A 20,708-nucleotide genomic window follows, 5' to 3' on the forward strand; every position below is an offset into this window, starting at 1 on the left:
CGGATATACACATCATACACTATTTTATTTAACATTCCTCTTGTGTTAGATTTCTGGTATCATCTCTTATGTTAATGGGTCGGTTTTTTAGCCATGCATTAAATCAGCTATAAAATACATTAAAAACAATAAGTTACCATCAAATTTGCTTAACTCCCGTCGCGCGATGGATGACATGTGACGCGTGTGCCGTCTGTAAATGTTACAAAAATGAGTAGCTCGAAACCGACCCTAACAATACAGTGGTCATAATTTAAACGAGACCATTTTCTAATTTAGTAAAAATTTTTTTTTTTGGTTTTCTTTTGTTGAAATAAGAGTTTCCTGACAAAGTCAAAAAGCCTTGATGCAATGAACAAATATTATGTGATTCTTTTTATGCATTAAAATTTAAAAAGGGTCGGTGCCGACCATTAACACAAGAGGAGGGTTAAGACAATTTGGTTGTGTTGCATAAAAATTCAATTAGTCAGATGATATTCATTGACATATTTACTCTTTGTAACAAAATATGGAACATGGAAATTATTTTTTTTTTATTATAGTCATCTGTGCAATCCAAATTCTTGATTTTTTTTTACTAGCGTAAAGAGGGAAAAACATGATTGAACAATTTTTTTTTTTTTTACAACAGTTCGAGATATTGTGCATGTTTGCGTATGTGCCCTGCGATTGGCTGATTGACTGGCAACCAGTGCAGGGCGTACTCTGCCTCTTGCCCACAGACAACTGGGATAAGCTCCAGCATACTCATGACCCTAGTGATGACAAGCACTTCCACAAACACACACCAATACCCTTTAAGCTAGTGTTATGTGTGTTATTTATTATACAAGCAAGCCTTAGGATGTAGTGTTTCCTGTCGGAGTTCAATGACTGAGGAAACAAGAGGTATGTTTGATTAGAATATTTGTTTACCCGACGCAAACAGCAGGAGTTAAGCAAAACCCTGAAGACAATCACACAAAAGTACACGAGCCAGTTTGTTTGATGTCTATAAATGTGCGTATTATTTGTATAACAACCTGACTAGCCTGCACAGCTCGAACACCAACCAACACGGACTTTACTAAAACATGTTAAACACATCTCAAGTGTTCCACAGCAACCCTCCCACAAAAGAATAGCTGTGGAAGTGAAGGCGCATTAGTCATCAACAAGGCTCACGGCCCGTTTCTAAAATTACCCACTCCCGCTAGTGGGGCTCTTTTGTGTGTCACACTTAATGCGAACAAACCTCACGCACATGCACACCAGCACGATGGCCGCCACACTAAAAGCATTACAGGAAGCACCGTCTGTTGCCGTGTAAAGCCTTTTTTTTTTTTCCACACTCCCTTTATCTGCTCCTCTCCCTCACTAGTTGTTGTCCTGCTTGCACCACACATGTCACGTGGAAACACAGCGACAGATGGCACCGTGCTGACCTCGGGGCTGAGCTAATTCAGTGCTGAGGACGAATGGTAAAAAGCTTCAAAAAGCTTAAAAAAAGCTTCAAAAAAGTCATATTAGTTCCCCTTATAGGAATTAATGTGTTCAATATATTTGACTTGGGCACATAATGTTCGCCAAGGGCCTCTAACTAATCATTAGTGGACAACAGGAAGTGAGGGGTCACACCAATGACCCTGTGACTTCCTCTTTTGAGACTATGACTGCTATTTATCTTCAGCCTGACCTCCCTTTTCGTTCCTGATGCTATTTTCTTTCCTGAGTTGTCTTCCTGTGCTTCACATCCCATCATTCTCTGCTGCTCTTCCTCTCCGGTCACAACGCAAACACTTGTTTTCAAGTCCTGGTCTCCATCTGCTAGAAGCACACATGGTTCTCCATTTTCCACTCATTGCCAGTTAGTTCAAATAGTTCATTCATTCAGCTGGAGCCTATGCCAGCTGTCTTCGAGCGAGAGGTGGGGTACACCCTGGACTGGTTGCCAGCCAATCACAGGGCACATATAGACAAACAACCATTCACACTCACATTCATACCTATGGACAATTTGGAGTCGCTAATTAACCTAGCATGTTTTTGCAATGTGGGAGGAGACCGGAGTACCCGGAGAAAACCCACGCATGCACGGGGAGAACATGCAAACTCCACACAGAGATGGCCGAGGGTGGGGAAAGACAAAATAAGAAGCCAAAAAGTTACCACTTCCACACAAAATAGGAGGAGAAGTCATTCATTCATTCATTTTCTACCGCTTATCCTCACAAGGGTAGCGGGTGTGCCGGAGTCTATCCCAGCTGTCTTCAGGCGAGAGGCGGGGTACACCCTGGACTGGTTGCCAGCCAATCACAGGGCACATATAGACAAACAACCATTCACACTCACATTCATACCTATGGACAATTTGGAGTCGCTAATTAACCTAGCATGTTTTTGGAATGTGGGAGGAAACCGGAATACCCGGAGATGGCCGAGGGTGGGGTTGAACTCGGGTCTCCTAGCTGTGAGGTCTGCACGCTAACCACTCGACCACCGTGCAGCCAGTTCAAATAATTAAGTAATTAAGCAAATCCATCCTGTCTCGTGGGGCAACTGTGCATTTTTAGTTAGACTTGCACCATCCAAAGCTGCATTTGAAAGACATTAATGCTCAGTTTTGAGTAATAATTTTGATCAATAAATCAACATATGGTTAAATCAATACCGCAGTCAGCATTATAGTCTTGGAAAGGCAGCTTTTTCAGAGCATCGAATGTTGCGGTCATTCCCAAAAAATCCCATTCATCATCCTCACCTCCGGCGTAAGGTGCTTCCTGCTGAGAGTGGTGTTGAGCGTGTTGCTGTGACTCATCATGGGTGTCTTCATAAACACAAAGTCACTCCTGCTCGATATGGTGGAGTAGCAGGGTCTATAAGTACGCGTGTGCGGCTCCTGGGGTCCCCCCACCACCTCCATGTAACGAATGGGCCCGTCCGTGTTGAGCTGCAAGTGGAGGTCCTTCCCGGGGCGCTGGTGGTAGCGGCTGGAGCGCTGGTTGCCGTAGCAACAGTAACAGCAGTCCGAGTCGCCCACTCCGGAGCCGCGGTGCCTCAAGCAGCGCACGACGAGGACGGCGAAGGTGATAAAAGCCACGCCTGATACGCAAGCAAGGGAGATGATGAGGTACAAGGTGATGTCCGACATCCCCGCGTGGGGGGAGGAGGGTTTGTGGTGGGGTCTTGCCGGGGCGTCATTAACTGCGGCGTTCTCAGCTACCGTCACGGTGATGTTCACCGAGCTGGATTTGGGGGGCTCTCCGTTATCCTGGATAACAACGACAATATCATAAGTGGAACCCTCTTCCTCCTCGGCCCATTTGCGGGCCGTTCTGAGGTCACCTGTATGTGCCCCGATTCGGAACATTCCGGCATGCGGGCCGGGGGCGATGGAGTAAAACAACCAGGCATTGTGCCCACTGTCGGCGTCCACCCCTACAAGTTTATTTATAAGGTACCCCGGCCCCGCAGAAGGGGGCACAGTCAGCTGTAGGCCTTTCTCTTTTGCAAAAGCAGGGTGTACAATCCAGGGTGCGTTGTCGTTCAAGTCCACTACAAACACATGCACAGTCACGTTGGAAGTCCTGGGGGGCGCCCCTGCATCCCGGGCTTGGACTTCAATGCGGAAAGCTTTAAGCTGTTCGTGATCCAGGGAGCGCATGCTGTAAATGTGGCCGGTATCCGGGTTGATGTAGACGTAAGAGGAAATAGGGGAGCCCTGCACCATGCTGGGTAAGATGGAGTACGTGATGCGGGCATTCTCCCCCAGGTCTGGGTCCGTGGCTGACACAGCAGTGAACGGGGAACTCGGAGCGTTGTTCTCAGGGATATCCACAGAGTAGGACGTTTGTGAAAATGTGGGTGCGTTGTCGTTGACATCCGTGAGCTTCACCACAAAAGTAGTTTCCGACCTCAAAGCGGGGGAGCCGCCATCAGTTGCCTTGACGACCACCGTGTACTCGGACACCGTCTCCCGGTCCAACGGGGCCTCTGTGGTCAGGCTGTAGTGCATGCCGAAAGCTGAGTTGAGTTTAAAAGGAAGTCCGGGAGGGATGGTTAAAGTTACTTCCCCGTTTTTGCCGGAGTCCAGATCCCGAGCACTGATGAGCGCGATCACCATGTGAGGGGCGGAGTCTTCTCTGATTGGGCTCGTCAGTGATGTCAATGTGACCTCCGGCATATTGTCGTTGACATCCATGACGTCCACGATGACGTTACAGGACCCCTCCATTGCCGGGGAGCCCCCGTCTCTGGCCTGCACTGTGATGTGATACGCTGTAGCTTTCTCGTAGTCCACTTCACCGTTAACGCGAATCTCCCCGGTGTTAGAATCCACCGTGAAAAGTTTAAGTACTCGCTCAGGTGTGTATTTATTAAACATGAATGATATTTCTCCATTGCGACCTGAATCAACATCTGTTGCGTTGAGTTTCGTCACTAAAGTGCCCGGTGCCACATTCTCTAATAGGGTGACTTTTGTTACAGGTTCATCAAAAATGGGTGCGTTGTCGTTTACATCCAAAACTTTAATAAGCAGCAGAGTGGAGCCTGATTTCTCTGGCTGTCCTCCATCCACAGCAGTGAGCAGGAGCTCAAAGGAGGCCTGGGTCTCCCTGTCGAGAGGTTTGTCCACTATAAGCTCTGGAAACTTGCTGCCGTCACTCTTAGTCTCTACATTCAATATGAAAAAGTCATTAGCAGCGAGGTGATACGTGCGTAATGAGTTGGTTCCCACGTCCGGGTCGTGCGCGCTCTCCAAGCGGAATCTCGTCCCCTGTGCGGCGGCCTCGGACACCTCCAAAGAGACGCTGGTGGTTGAAAAGTGTGGAGCGTTGTCGTTCACGTCCACGATGTCCACAACGACGCGCTGGATCTCCAAAGGATCCGATAAAAGTAGCCGAAGATGAAGCGAGCATGTCGAGCTCAACTCGCACATCTGCTCTCTGTCGATTTGTTGCTTAATCACTAAATCTCCGCTAGACTGCCTCACCTCGAAATACTCAGTGCCGGATTCGGACTCCAACCGCAGCCCCCTTTGGGCAATCCTCTGTGTGCTCAAGCCCAGATCTTTAGCGATGTTCCCGATGATGGATCCCGGACTGAGCTCCTCCGAAACGGAGTAACTGAGCTGTGCGGAGGCGGAGGAGAGGAAGGCCGCGAAGAAGCAGAGCTTCGACAGCTGGCTCCCTCCTCCGGATCGCTTCCTCTGTCTGGAGTCCATTGTCCGGGAAACTTTGCAACTTCTCCCCTCACCGTTTGGTGTCCATTGTGACTTTGTTAAGACGAGTCCGTCCTGTTCGGTGGGGAGTTTGTCCGCTTGAAAAGTCGAGCGAGGGGCAGTTTCGACGCGATCATGACCGACGACTTTTCGGGGGAAAACGAGGCCGAAAAACGCAACTACTTTCCCCGCTTTCTTCCCTGCTCTGACTCCCTCTCTCTCCCTGCCTCGGTAGACTGGTGGGCGGGGAGAGACCACAGAGGCCTCCCCCCTTCTTTGGAAGACAGCTCTGACACACACACACACACACACACACACACACACTCAGAGTGGAAACTTTTTCCATTGTCTCCACTTTCACTGAAGTTTTTGCTGACTTTAAAAAGTTTATGAAACATTTTAATAATGTGTCATAATAAGGACAGAAACACGGACAACTATGCAAATGTGGTAAAATAAAGTTTTCAAAAAAAGAGTGTGTATTTTGGAATGTCATTCAAGTATTCAGGAAGTGGTCTCGGTATTGCTCTTAGTAGCCGCAAGGGGGCGATATTGACAAACTAGTTCCTCTTTCTGAATATAAAATTAACCTGACATTACATATCTATCTGAATTTGAGTCAGGCAAAAACAAATAAAGGATTTAATCACTTTTGCCTCAAGTTATGAGAGAAAAAATACAACTTAAAAAAAAACAACTATGAAGTTGACCACCGGTTTTACTATAAAATTTCTTATGGCGTCTTATGGATTTTTGATAGGGAGAAACCAAACATGCCCACCCCTTCATACCCGGGTTATATGATCCATACTCATCTCTGGCAGAAATATCATGAAAACAGCGGATGTACGTCACATATGATAGTTCTCAGCTCACCTGCTGGCTCTCAAAGGTCCAGGTGCTGTCAGGTAAAGAGGCGTCCAGGACGCTGATGACCTCCTTAAAGTCAGCGGTGCTGCTGGGCTTGACCAAAGTGAAATCACTGTACTCGGACACGGGAGACATGCACGACCTGAAGGAGTGACTCTGAGACATGACGTCTCCTCCCAGAACCTCCACGTACTTGATAGGTCCATCAGTGTTGAGCTGAATGTGCAGCTTTCTGTTGGGTTTCTTGTCCTCATCACAGTGTGTCCGTCTCATGCAGCAACTAGCGCTGCTTCTGCTGCTCCTCATGCATTTCACCGCTAAGATGAGCAAAGTCACCAGAGACAGCACGGACACCGAGGCCAGAGACACAATCAAATAAAGTGTGATTCTGCCGCTTGTCTTACTGGGCTCGGACGCCTTGTGTCTCAGCTCCAACATGGGCTCGCTCACACCGTCCTCCAGCAGGATGGACAGCGTGACGGTGGCCGACTGGACCGCTTCCCCGTCATCCTGGACCTCTACAATCAGCCTCTGAGAGGAGTCGTCGTGCTCGGACACAGCACGTTTAGTCCTCACCTCCCCTGTGTACACACTGACCATGAACAAAGAGGCGTCTGTGGCCTCCGAGACTTTGTACGAGATCCACGCGTTGTGACCCGAGTCCGCGTCCACCGCCGTCACCTTGGTGACCAAGTGGCCCGCTTTGGCCGTGCGGGGAACCCTGAGATGGGACGCCGCGTGGGGGGAAGGGTAAATGACAGCGGGGGCGTTGTCGTTCTGGTCCAGGATAAAAACATGGACGGTGGCGTTGGTGCTGAGAGATGGAGAGCCCTGGTCCTTTGCCTGAACCTGAATGTGAAACACTTTGACTTTCTCGTAGTCAAACGAGTGCATGCTGTAGATGCTGCCGTTCTCAGAGTTCATGTAGACGTAAGACGACACCGACACGTCGTGCACTTTAGAGTCCACGATGGAGTAAGTCACTTTGGCGTTTTCGCCGGCGTCCAAATCACATGCAGACACCGAGTACAGTATAGAGCCTGCTACTCCGTTCTCTTTTAAATAAACATTATAAGAACTCTGGGAGAATACAGGAGGGTTGTCATTGACATCGGTGATGCTGACGGCTATCGTTTTCTTACTGGAGAGAGGAGGAGATCCTGAATCGGTGGCTGTGATCTCAATCTTATACTCAGACACTCTCTCTCTGTCTAAAGCGCCACTGGTGACCAGAGCATAATTATTAGAAAATGAACTTTTCAGGTCAAATGGAGTACCTTTTTTCAGGTGTAAAGTGACATTTCCGTTGTTACCAGAGTCGAGATCACGAGCGCTGATCAGGGCCACGACAGTCCCACTACGGGCGTCCTCACGTACGGGTTTGGGCTGAGAGGTGAGGACGATTTCAGGTGGATTATCATTAAAGTCCATCACATCGACCTGCACACGACAGTGTCCCTCCATCTCAGGGCTGCCTTTATCTTTAGCGGTGACATCAATGTCATAGGACTTAACTGTCTCATAGTCTAGCTCGCCTTTTAACGTTATCTCACCAGTAACAGGGTTGATATTAAATACTGAGAAGACAGAATCTGGAGTCCTGGAGCCAAATGAGTATTCAATTTCACCATTTGAACCTTCATCTGCATCTGTGGCTTTCAGATTAATAATAACTGCCCCTTTTACGCCCTTTTCACCAACTGTTACTTTGTATAGATTTTTATCAAACACAGGGAAATTATCATTAATGTCAAGTACATTTATGGTAATTTGTGATGTGCCGGATCTAGCTGGACTTCCGCCGTCTAATGCAGTTAATAATATGGTGTGTACGGCCTTCTTTTCTCTATCCAGTGGCTTTTCTAAAACGAGTTCAGGGACTGTTTTTCCGCCCTCCATTTCTTTTATTCTTAGAGAACAGCAGTCATTCTTACTGAGAGTATATGATTTAATTGAATTGCTTCCCACGTCAGGGTCTGCGGCACTCTCTAAATGAAAACGCGCGCCAACAGCGGCAGATTCCGCTAATTTCAAAGACAACTCATTGGAAACAAAACTCGGAGAGTTATCATTAATGTCTCGTATTTCAACCTCGATTCGATGCAACTGCAGCGGGTCCTCGACGACGACCTGCAGAGGGAGCACGCAGCTGGCGCTTTGTCCGCATAAAGCCTCTCTGTCTATCCTGTCATTGACCAGCAGCTCGCCCTTCCCCGCATCCACGCTGAAATACTGCTTACCAGCCTCGGAGGCGACACGCAGCTTGCGCTCAAATATCTCAGACAGTCCCAAAGACAGATCTTTGGCTAGATTTCCCACCACAGACCCTTGTTTCAGCTCCTCCGGGATGCTGTAACGAGTCTGCGCATCCACTGTAGTCCACAAGAGGAAGACGTGATGCCACAAAAGAGCCTGCCATCTCCAGTCTCGGTATCCTATTGTCTTTGTCATCCTTGCTGCTTTAAAATGCATCAGTTCCAGTCCAAAAGAAGACGGACCACAATAACCAAATCCATATTCCCAGCACGTGAGTGAATACAATATCCTTTCATAGTCAAAAATCTGAATTAAAATGAAAGAAATATGAGCAGTGAATGACTGATGTATCTTCTCTCCTCTGCACTGAGCATTGTGGTTGTGTTGCTAAGTAATGGGGGAGGGAGACGATCTCTTTGTACAGTTCAGACTCCTATTGGTGCAGCATCCGTCAGCCTCAGCCAATCAGAGGCTCTCTGTGCAGCACTGTTTTACACACACACACACACACACACACACACACACACACACACACACACACACACACACACACACACACTCTCACACACACACTGCTCTTCTGCACTCAGTGATGGAGAAAGTAAAGACTGAAATATGAAACATGAATTGACACATCCGGTTTTGATAATATAACAATAAATAAATACACAGTAATGAGTTCCCATATATACTTGCTCTTGTAATTCACATTTTATCTTCACAAATAAAAAGCTCAGGATCAGTTTCACATATAATTGTGCTTTTTGCTATGATATAACACTGCACTGCATCAGCTGTTTCTAATATTTTGGATACCTGTTATAAGCGCACGAGAAACATCTTTCTGTGCACATGTAGTCCACTGCAAACTAAAACCAATATTGTAATATTTACTATGAATATACATACGTTTACAGTGTAAAGACAACTTGTTTTACACAGGCCTTGATGCTCAAGTGTGCCTAATATTATGGCCAGTGAGTGTATAGTATACAATATATATTTATAAATAGCTCCTATATGCTCTAGAATATAGAATACATCTTAATGTCAGTTATTTTAAAATATTAATCAGTGTTAGTGAAGATATAAAACATAAAAACTCCATTGCCACCAGTTAGTATTGTGTAATGGTCACTCACAAGACCATTGGTCAAAGTCGCTGTCCGCCAACATGGTGCTGAAACTGCTTAAGAACGGCCCTGAAAGCAACCAGGGTAGCCCGCAACACAAAGCCTGCAGACTGCATTTTCTCAAAAGGTTACATTTACACACTCAGGAACTTGACCTGGACCCAATTAAAATGACATACTGGAAATATATGGAAATTAAATTAATGTCACTATTTATGTACATTTGTATATATATTTTTTGCTAATTTGAAAAAAGGTTGGGACTCTATTTTGTGGGGTTATGAACCGTAGCCAAATATTTTTCATTTTTTGTAGTATTCTCTGCTCACCTGCTGGCTCTCAAAGGTCCAGGTGCTGTCAGGTAAAGAGGCGTCCAGGACGCTGATGACCTCCTTAAAGTCAGCGGTGCTGCTGGGCTTGACCAAAGTGAAATCACTGTACTCGGACACGGGAGACATGCACGACCTGAAGGAGTGACTCTGAGACATGACGTCTCCTCCCAGAACCTCCACGTACTTGATAGGTCCATCAGTGTTGAGCTGAATGTGCAGCTTTCTGTTGGGTTTCTTGTCCTCATCACAGTGTGTCCGTCTCATGCAGCAACTAGCGCTGCTTCTGCTGCTCCTCATGCATTTCACCGCTAAGATGAGCAAAGTCACCAGAGACAGCACGGACACCGAGGCCAGAGACACAATCAAATAAAGTGTGATTCTGCCGCTTGTCTTACTGGGCTCGGACGCCTTGTGTCTCAGCTCCAACATGGGCTCGCTCACACCGTCCTCCAGCAGGATGGACAGCGTGACGGTGGCCGACTGGACCGCTTCCCCGTCATCCTGGACCTCTACAATCAGCCTCTGAGAGGAGTCGTCGTGCTCGGACACAGCACGTTTAGTCCTCACCTCCCCTGTGTACACACTGACCATGAACAAAGAGGCGTCTGTGGACTCCGACACTTTGTACGAGATCCACGCGTTGTGACCCGAGTCCGCGTCCACCGCCGTCACCTTGGTGACCAAGTGGCCCGCTTTGGCCGTGCGGGGAACCCTGAGATGGGAGGCCGCGTGTGGAGAGGGGTAAATAACAGCGGGGGCGTTGTCGTTCTGGTCCAGGATAAAAACATGGACGGTGGCGTTGGTGCTGAGAGATGGAGAGCCCTGGTCCTTTGCCTGAACCTGAATGTGAAACACTTTGACTTTCTCGTAGTCAAACGAGTGCATGCTGTAGATGCTGCCGTTCTCAGAGTTCATGTAGACGTAAGACGACACCGACACGTCGTGCACTTTAGAGTCCACGATGGAGTAAGTCACTTTGGCGTTTTCGCCGGCGTCCAAATCACATGCAGACACCGAGTACAGTATAGAGCCTGCTACTCCGTTCTCTTTTAAATAAACATTATAAGAACTCTGGGAGAATACAGGAGGGTTGTCATTGACATCGGTGATGCTGACGGCTATCGTTTTCTTACTGGAGAGAGGAGGAGATCCTGAATCGGTGGCTGTGATCTCAATCTTATACTCAGACACTCTCTCTCTGTCTAAAGCGCCACTGGTGACCAGTTCATAATTTTGGGAGAAAGATGGCTTCAGGGAGAAAGGGGAACTTTTAGGAAGCTGCAGCGTTACGTTTCCATTATTACCAGAGTCAACGTCTTTAACGCTGATCAAAGCCACCACTGTGCCAGATGGAGCATCTTCTCGTACAGGACTGGGTTTAGAAGTCAGAATAATTTCAGGTGCATTATCATTTATGTCTTCAATATTAAGCTGCAGGCGACAGTGTCCCTCCATTTCAGGTACACCTTTGTCTTTGGCGGTAATGTCAATCAGATAAGATGGGAATTTTTCATAGTCTAATTCTCCCTTTAAAACTATTTGTCCGGTCTGCTCGTTAATTTCAAATGTTGATAAAACAGCCTCCGGAGTCCGAGACCCAAAGGAATATTTAATTTCACTGTTGATGCCATGATCAATATCTGTAGCTGTAACTTTCATGACTAAAGTTCCTTTTGTGCTATTTTCCTTTAAAGAGAATTTGTACTCTTTTTCATCAAATATTGGAACATTGTCGTTAATATCGAGCACATTAATGATAATTTTGCATGTTCCAGATTTAACAGGGTTTCCTCCATCCAGTGCTGTTAATAGCAGCTGATGAATGGACATATTTTCTCTATCCAATGATTTCTCTAACACTAACTCTGGTGAAGTTAGGCCATTTTTTTCGTTTTTAAATTTCAAAGAAAAATAATCATTTTTAGTTAATATGTAACCTTTTAAAGAATTTCCTCCAACATCAGGATCCTCTGCACTCTCCAAAGGAAAACGTGTACCAACTGCAACGGATTCTGGTATTTTAAGGTTAATTTCCTGTGTAGGAAAACGAGGTGAATTGTCGTTAATGTCTTTAATTTCTACTTCAATTCGATGGGATCGCAAAGGATTTTCCACAACGACCTGCAGAGGGAGCACGCAGCTGGCGCTTTGTCCGCATAAAGCCTCTCTGTCTATCCTGTCATTGACCAGCAGCTCGCCCTTCCCCGCATCCACGCTGAAATACTGCTTACCAGCCTCGGAGGCGACACGCAGCTTGCGCTCAAATATCTCAGACAGTCCCAAAGACAGATCTTTGGCTAGATTTCCCACCACAGACCCTTGTTTCAGCTCCTCCGGGATGCTGTAACGAGTCTGCGCATCCACTGTAGTCCACAAGAGGAAGACGTGATGCCACAAAAGAGCCTGCCATCTCCAGTCTCGGTATCCTATTGTCTTTGTCATCCTTGCTCGTTACAAAGCAAACATCCTCATCACGACGACTGTTCCGTCCACAAAAACGGGGGATGGTTCCAGAATAAAGCAGCCACGCCGTCTGAGCATAACTACTCAATTCAATTGGATTTAGAAAATAAGAAGATAGGAGCTCATTCGTTCCTCTCTGTGCTGCAGCTCAGTGCATTCTACGTGTTATTGTGATGGAGCTGGTGGGGGCAGGGACTAGATTGCTTTGTACAGTCTTCAATTCTATTGGTCCACTGCTTGTGCTTCCGCCAGCCAATCAGGAGGAAGCAGAGCTCCATAAGCCCCCACCCACACACACTTTATTTTTTTTACACAAGCATTACTCTGACATGTTAATGACAAGTATCAAGAGGAAAAAATAGTCCTATATGTTCAAAATTAAATAATAACTATAATATTTAATTGTATATTGCATAGAATAATAAATATACAAGAAAAAATATTTTGACATTTTATCACTGTGTTGATGCTTTATTTCGATGTCGCTGTCCACTCAGTGGTGCTGAATTATAACTATGCGAGTATGACAAATTGTGTTTTTATTGTCTTCATAACTAATCACAAAGTATATTGATCATAAACTAAAAATCTTAACACACATAGCCAGTCAAATGATGCTAGATTAGAAATCTTTAATATGAATTATTATTAAATCCTAAATCTAATCTATCATCACCAGGTTAAGCAATAATTTCATGTCAAAAATTCAAGTCTCTCCTAATCGTGTTGCATGTGAGAAGTTGGAGTATTACACCTATTTTTCTACATGAAAAACAACAATTTCCAATCCTAATAATTCAAAAATACAAGAGAAGAATATAAATGTGAGGAAAGAAGGTCAATAAATCCAACTAAAATGTGGGTTTATGTTGCAGACAATTGAATTGAATCATAACATCTTAGATGGAGAGGCAGAGAATTTACATGATATTAAAAAAAATCAACTTTTACTGTAATTGAAAATAGTAACTAAAATACTTTGGGGCTTCGTGTTCAGTATTTGATGTGTCATGTGGGGGTTAAATGCATCCAGTCTGCTGCATCAGAGTGGTCATGTGATGTTCCTGTGGCGTGCCTTGTCAGCTGACTTATACAGTTTAGAATGTATGAATGATAAACTTAATGAACCTCACTGGACTGTCAACCGATAATATGAATAATGACAAAATATGATTTCTCAAAGAGAATGTCAATCAACATACTGGCATTGTAATTAAAACAGGACTCACTGAACAGAAACAATGACAAAGTGTGCATGACAAGGAGTCAAAGTGCTGCAAGTCGTCCTGCATTGCAAACAAGGTATAGCGCTCACCTGCTGGCTCTCAAAGGTCCAGGTGCTGTCAGGTAAAGAGGCGTCCAGGACGCTGATGACCTCCTTAAAGTCAGCGGTGCTGCTGGGCTTGACCAAAGTGAAATCACTGTACTCGGACACGGGAGACATGCACGACCTGAAGGAGTGACTCTGAGACATGACGTCTCCTCCCAGAACCTCCACGTACTTGATAGGTCCATCAGTGTTGAGCTGAATGTGCAGCTTTCTGTTGGGTTTCTTGTCCTCATCACAGTGTGTCCGTCTCATGCAGCAACTAGCGCTGCTTCTGCTGCTCCTCATGCATTTCACCGCTAAGATGAGCAAAGTCACCAGAGACAGCACGGACACCGAGGCCAGAGACACAATCAAATAAAGTGTGATTCTGCCGCTTGTCTTACTGGGCTCGGACGCCTTGTGTCTCAGCTCCAACATGGGCTCGCTCACACCGTCCTCCAGCAGGATGGACAGCGTGACGGTGGCCGACTGGACCGCTTCCCCGTCATCCTGGACCTCTACAATCAGCCTCTGAGAGGAGTCGTCGTGCTCGGACACAGCACGTTTAGTCCTCACCTCCCCTGTGTACACACTGACCATGAACAAAGAGGCGTCTGTGGACTCCGAGACTTTGTATGAGATCCACGCGTTGTGACCCGAGTCCGCGTCCACCGCCGTCACCTTGGTGACCAAGTGGCCCGCTTTGGCTGTACGGGGAACCCTGAGATGGGAGGCCGCGTGGGGGGAAGGGTAAATGACAGCGGGGGCGTTGTCGTTCTGGTCCAGGATAAAAACATGGACGGTGGCGTTGGTGCTGAGAGATGGAGAGCCCTGGTCCTTTGCCTGAACCTGAATGTGAAACACTTTGACTTTCTCGTAGTCAAACGAGTGCATGCTGTAGATGCTGCCGTTCTCAGAGTTCATGTAGACGTAAGAAGACACCGACACGTCGTGCACTTTAGAGTCCACGATGAAGTAAGTCACTTTGGCGTTTTCGCCGGCGTCCAGGTCGCATGCAGACACCGAGTACAGTATAGAGCCTGCTACTCCGTTCTCTTTTAAATAAACATTATAAGAACTCTGGGAGAATACAGGAGGGTTGTCATTGACATCGGTGATGCTGACGGCTATCGTTTTCTTACTGGAGAGAGGAGGAGATCCTGAATCGGTGGCTGTGATCTCAATCTTATACTCAGACACTCTCTCTCTGTCTAAAGCGCCACTGGTGACCAATTCATAATTTTGGGAGAAAGACTGTTTCAGGGAAAAAGGAGAACTTTTAGGGAGCTGCAGTGTTACGTTTCCATTATTACCAGAGTCAACGTCTTTAACGCTAATCAAAGCCACCACTGTGCCAGATGGAGCATCTTCTCGTACAGGACTGGGTTTAGAAGTCAGAATAATTTCTGGGGCGTTATCATTTATGTCCTCCACATCTAATTGTAGCTGACAATGACTCTCCATTTCAGGCACACCTTTGTCTTTGGCGGTAATGTCAATCAGATAAGATGGGAATGTTTCATAGTCTAATTCTCCCTTTAAAACAATTTGTCCTGTTACTTCGTTAATTTCAAATGTTGATAAAACTGCTTCTGGAGTGCGAGTACCAAAAAAGTATTTAATCTCAGCATTAATGCCTTCATCTGCATCTTTAGCTGTTACTCTTTTTATAAATGTTCCTTTGGTGCTATTTTCCTTTAGAGAAACCTTGTACTCGTTTTCATCAAAAACAGGAAAATTATCGTTAATATCGAGCACATCAATGATAATTTTACACGTTGAGGATTTAACAGGGTTTCCTCCATCAAGTGCTGTTAACAGCAGCTGATGAATGGGCATGTTTTCTCTGTCCAATGATTTATCTAATACTAATTCTGGCACTGATTTTCCATTTTTCACGTCTTTAAATTTTAAAGAAAAATAATCATTTTTAACCAGAGTATATGTTTTCACAGAATTCCCTCCAACATCAGGATCCTCTGCACTCTCTAAAGGAAAACGTCTGCCAACTGAAACGGATTCTGATATTTTAAGATTTTTTTCTTCAATGGGGAAACGAGGTGAATTGTCGTTAATGTCTTTAATTTCTACCTCAATTCGATGGGATCGCAAAGGATTTTCCACAACGACCTGCAGAGGGAGCACGCAGCTGGCGCTTTGTCCGCATAAAGCCTCTCTGTCTATCCTGTCATTGACCAGCAGCTCGCCCTTCCCCGCATCCACGCTGAAATACTGCTTACCAGCCTCGGAGGCGACACGCAGCTTGCGCTCAAATATCTCAGACAGTCCCAAAGACAGATCTTTGGCTAGATTTCCCACCACAGACCCTTGTTTCAGCTCCTCCGGGATGCTGTAACGAGTCTGCGCATCCACTGTAGTCCACAAGAGGAAGACGTGATGCCACAAAAGAGCCTGCCATCTCCAGTCTCGGTATCCTATTGTCTTTGTCATCCTTGCTCGTTACAAAGCAAACATCCTCCTCACGACGACTGTTCCGTCCACAAAAACGGGGGATGGTTCCAGAATAAAGCAGCCACGCCGTCTGAGCATAACTACTCAATTCAATTGGATTTGATGTTAGAAAATAAGAAGATAGGAGCTCATTCGTTCCTCTCTGTGCTGCAGCTCAGTGCATTCTACGTGTTAGTGTGATGGAGCTGGTGGGGGCAGGGACTAGATTGCTTTGTACAGTCTTCAATTCTATTGGTCTACTGCTTGGGCTTCCGCCAGCCAATCAGGAGGAAGCAGAGCTCCATAAGCCCCCACCCACACACACTTTATTTTTTTTACACAAGCATTACTCTGACATGTTAATGACAAGTATCAAGAGGAAAAAATAGTCCTATATGTTCAAAATTAAATAATAACTATAATATTTAATTGTATATTGCATAGAATAATAAATATACAAGAAAAAATATTTTGACATTTTATCACTGTGTTGATGCTTTATTTCGATGTCGCTGTCCACTCAGTGGTGCTGAATTATAACTATGCGAGTATGACAAATTATGTTTTTATTGTCGTCATAACTAATCACAATGTATATTGATCACAAACTAAAAATCTCCACACAAATAGCCAGTCAAATGATGCTAGATTAGAAATGTTTAATATGAATTATTATTAAATCCTAAATCTAATCTATCATCACCAGGTTAAGCAACAATTTCATGTCAAAAATTAATGTTTCTCCTAATTGTGTTGCATGTGAGAAGTTGGAGTATTCCACCTATTTTTCTACATGAAAAACAACAATTTCCAATCATAATAATTCAAAAATACAAGAGAAGAATATAACTATGAGGAAAGAAAGTCAATAAATCCAACTAAAATGTGGGTTTATGTTGCAGACAATTGAAATGAATCATAACATCTTAGATGGAGAGGCAGAGAATTTACATGAGATTAAAAAAATCAACTTATACTGCAATTAAAAATAGTAACTAAAGTACTTTAGGGCTTCGTGTTCAGTATTTGATGTGTCATGTGGGGGTTAAATGCATCCTTTCTGCTGCATCAGAGTGGTCATGTGATGTTCCTGTGGCGTGCCTTGTCAGCTGATTCATACAGTTTAGAATGTATGAATGATAAACTTAATGAACCTCACTGGACTGTCAACCGATAATATGAATAATGACAAAATATGATTTCTCAAAGAGAATGTCAATCAACATACTCCCATTGTAATTGAAACAGGACTCACTGAACAGAAACAATGACAAAGTGTGCATGACAAGGAGTCAAAGTGCCGCAACTCGTCCTGCATTGCAAACAAGGTATAGCGCTCACCTGCTGGCTCTCAAAGGTCCAGGTGCTGTCAGGTAAAGAGGCGTCCAGGACGCTGATGACCTCCTTAAAGTCAGCGGTGCTGCTGGGCTTGACCAAAGTGAAATCACTGTACTCGGACACAGGAGACATGCACGACCTGAAGGAGTGACTCTGAGACATGACGTCTCCTCCCAGAACCTCCACGTACTTGATAGGTCCATCAGTGTTGAGCTGAATGTGCAGCTTTCTGTTGGGTTTCTTGTCCTCATCACAGTGTGTCCGTCTCATGCAGCAACTAGCGCTGCTTCTGCTGCTCCTCATGCATTTCACCGCTAAGATGAGCAAAGTCACCAGAGACAGCACGGACACCGAGGCCAGAGACACAATCAAATAAAGTGTGATTCTGCCGCTTGTCTTACTGGGCTCGGACGCCTTGTGTCTCAGCTCCAACATGGGCTCGCTCACACCGTCCTCCAGCAGGATGGACAGCGTGACGGTGGCCGACTGGACCGCTTCCCCGTCATCCTGGACCTCTACAATCAGCCTCTGAGAGGAGTCGTCGTGCTCGGACACAGCACGTTTAGTCCTCACCTCCCCTGTGTACACACTGACCATGAACAAAGAGGCGTCTGTGGCCTCCGACACTTTGTATGAGATCCACGCGTTGTGACCCGAGTCCGCGTCCACCGCCGTCACCTTGGTGACCAAGTGGCCCGCTTTGGCCGTGCGGGGAACCCTGAGATGGGAGGCCGCGTGTGGAGAGGGGTAAATAACAGCGGGGGCGTTGTCGTTCTGGTCCAGGATAAAAACATGGACGGTGGCGTTGGTGCTGAGAGATGGAGAGCCCTGGTCCTTTGCCTGAACCTGAATGTGAAACACTTTGACTTTCTCGTAGTCAAACGAGTGCATGCTGTAGATGCTGCCGTTCTCAGAGTTCATGTAGACGTAAGACGACACTGACACGTCGTGCACTTTAGAGTCCACGATGGAGTAAGTCACTTTGGCGTTTTCGCCGGCGTCCAGGTCACATGCAGACACCGAGTACAGTATAGAGCCTGCTACTCCGTTCTCTTTTAAATAAACATTATAAGAACTCTGGGAGAATACAGGAGGGTTGTCATTGACATCGGTGATGCTGACGGCTATCGTTTTCTTACTGGAGAGAGGAGGAGATCCTGAATCGGTGGCTGTGATCTCAATCTTATACTCAGACACTCTCTCTCTGTCTAAAGCGCCACTGGTGACCAGTTCATAATTGTTAGAAAAGGATGCTTTGAGGGCAAACGGATATTTTGTGGGGAGGTGTAATGTAACTTTACCATTATTTCCGGTGTCGTCATCTCTGGCATTGAGTAAAGCTACTACAGTCCCGTTAGGCGAGTCCTCACGCACTGGCTTTGCATTCGAAGTGAGTATTATTTCTGGGGCGTTATCGTTTACATCTAAAACTTCTACATGGACAGTACAATGACCCTCCATTCTAGGGACGCCTTTATCTTTAGCAGTTATGTCTATTTCATAATTTGATGTGGACTCGAAATCTAAAATTCCTTTTAAAAGTATGGTGCCGGTTATACCGTCAATGCTAAATGTAGAGAGGACATTTTCAGGCATGTGAGCGCCAAAAAAATATTCTATTTCTCCATTTGGGCCATCGTCCATGTCTGTGGCTTTTGTCTGCAAGATGCTTGCACCTTTTTCAAGGTTTTCAGCCACTGACACTTTATATAATGTTTTTTCAAATGCAGGAACATTATCATTAATATCAAGGACTGTAACTGTAACTTGTGAAGTCCCCGATTTCACAGGGTTGCCTCCATCCAGAGCTGTAATTAAGAGCTGATGGACGGACTTTTTCTCTCTATCTAAAGATTTTACTAAAACCAGCTCAGGTACTTTTCTGCCTCCTGCAACCTCTTTGAGTCTAATATTGAAACACTCGTCTTTACTGAGCGTGTACGTTTTGAGCGAATTAGCGCCCACGTCTGGATCAATGGCGCTTTCTACAGGAAAACGGACCCCAGGGACTGTAATTTCAGAAATCTCAAGTGTGACGTCATTCGAGGGGAACCGCGGCGCGTTATCATTGATGTCCTGTATTTCAACCTCCACACGGAAAAGCTGCAACGGGTCCTCGACGACGACCTGCAGAGGGAGCACGCAGCTGGCGCTTTGTCCGCATAAAGCCTCTCTGTCTATCCTGTCATTGACCAGCAGCTCGCCCTTCCCCGCATCCACGCTGAAATACTGCTTACCAGCCTCGGAGGCGACACGCAGCTTGCGCTCAAATATCTCAGACAGTCCCAAAGACAGATCTTTGGCTAGATTTCCCACCACAGACCCTTGTTTCAGCTCCTCCGGGATGCTGTAACGAGTCTGCGCATCCACTGTAGTCCACAAGAGGAAGACGTGATGCCACAAAAGAGCCTGCCATCTCCAGTCTCGGTATCCTATTGTCTTTGTCATCCTTGCTCCGTCACAATGCAAACATCCACGTCGATTTGGCCAAAGAAATCCTCCTGAAATTCAGCACCGCGGATGTGAATCCGTGATAAAATAGTCCCCATTTACAGAGCATGACTCGGAAGATTTTTTATAAATGAAAATATCACAAAAAAACGTATTCTCTGCACATACACGCACACGCACACGGACAAGCTCTCTCTCTCTCTCCTCTCTTGCTGTTGAATACTGAAATGAAGCTGCGTGGGGGCGGGAACTAGATTGCTTTGTACAGTCCTGAATCCTATTGGACCACAGCACCAGAGCCTTTCCACCAATGAGAGCTCAGCTCATGCTCACACTGAAAGCTTCTCTCTCCTTCTCCTCCAACACCAGCAGGAGCTAAAGTCACTAAAGTATGCCATATAAGGGATTTATCAACTTAAATAGGAGCACATGTCAATCATGTTGTCATTTAGGGTTTTTACATTTTCTGTCCAATAAGACTTGAGTTCAGTTTCGTTGCCAGGCAGAATCCAAGGAGGCAAAACCCACGTGAGCAGCTGAACATACCAAGTCACTTCTTTTAAATGTTTTTAAAAAGTAGATTCAGAGACTATTAAATATATATATTAGTAATACACAACTAAATATTGACTTTATTGATTTACTAGGAGTATTCTTTTTTAATAAACAGCAAAAAAAACCTCAAAGAATCACTTAAATATCTACAATTGATATATTCTACAGTATTTATTCATACATGGTTTTGTTTAAAGTAAGTGATATTTAACCAGATATGATTTTCACAGAATTAACTACATAGTTTTTTTTCCCCATGAATTGCTATTATACAAATTAATTGTTGACATGCCACCTAATTATTCATTCATTCATTTTCTACTGCTTTTCCTCACGAGGGTCGCGGG

The 20,708-nt window shown here is 45.4% G+C and overlaps 4 protein-coding genes across 44 annotated transcripts in view; all 4 read right to left on the minus strand.

The window, feature by feature from the left end:
• Positions 1–20,708, minus strand: part of LOC131110316 (protocadherin gamma-B4-like) — a 159,524-nt gene that overhangs the window by 7,626 nt on the left and 131,190 nt on the right. The window contains exon 1 of one of the 41 annotated variants that reach the window (XM_058063355.1): positions 6,080–8,132. The exons of 36 other annotated variants lie outside the window; for them this stretch is intronic. In XM_058063355.1, coding sequence (XP_057919338.1) covers positions 6,080–7,972 — 1,893 coding nt within the window. In that variant the 5' untranslated portion in view covers positions 7,973–8,132. 4 more of the 41 variants (XM_058063314.1, XM_058063325.1, XM_058063358.1 and 1 more) reach the window with 4 other exon arrangements.
• Positions 9,266–12,400, minus strand: LOC131110329 (protocadherin gamma-C5-like). The gene has a single exon (XM_058063368.1). It carries the CDS (start codon positions 12,234–12,236, stop codon positions 9,765–9,767), a length of 2,472 nt encoding a protein of 823 aa, XP_057919351.1. The 5' UTR covers positions 12,237–12,400; the 3' UTR covers positions 9,266–9,764.
• On the minus strand, positions 13,180–20,147 carry LOC131110322 (protocadherin gamma-C5-like). The gene is made up of 2 exons (XM_058063361.1): positions 19,833–20,147; positions 13,180–16,045 (listed from the first exon to the last, which is right to left on the minus strand). Exon 2 carries the CDS (start codon positions 16,015–16,017, stop codon positions 13,483–13,485), a length of 2,535 nt encoding a protein of 844 aa, XP_057919344.1. The 5' UTR covers positions 16,018–16,045; positions 19,833–20,147; the 3' UTR covers positions 13,180–13,482.
• On the minus strand, positions 16,736–19,839 carry LOC131110321 (protocadherin gamma-C5-like). Its single transcript, XM_058063360.1, has one exon. The coding sequence runs from the start codon at positions 19,801–19,803 to the stop codon at positions 17,269–17,271; it is 2,535 nt and encodes an 844-aa protein (XP_057919343.1). The 5' UTR covers positions 19,804–19,839; the 3' UTR covers positions 16,736–17,268.

The sequence above is a fragment of the Doryrhamphus excisus genome, chromosome 23 (assembly GCF_030265055.1).
Source record: "Doryrhamphus excisus isolate RoL2022-K1 chromosome 23, RoL_Dexc_1.0, whole genome shotgun sequence".
Taxonomy (NCBI): domain Eukaryota; kingdom Metazoa; phylum Chordata; class Actinopteri; order Syngnathiformes; family Syngnathidae; genus Doryrhamphus; species Doryrhamphus excisus.

What these genes read in the sequence shown, in the direction of transcription:
- LOC131110321 (XM_058063360.1), bottom strand. Translation starts at nt 19,803, where the DNA reads ATGACAAAGACAATAGGATACCGAGACTGGAGATGGCAGGCTCTTTTG.
- LOC131110322 (XM_058063361.1), bottom strand. Translation starts at nt 16,017, where the DNA reads ATGACAAAGACAATAGGATACCGAGACTGGAGATGGCAGGCTCTTTTG.
- LOC131110329 (XM_058063368.1), bottom strand. Translation starts at nt 12,236, where the DNA reads ATGACAAAGACAATAGGATACCGAGACTGGAGATGGCAGGCTCTTTTG.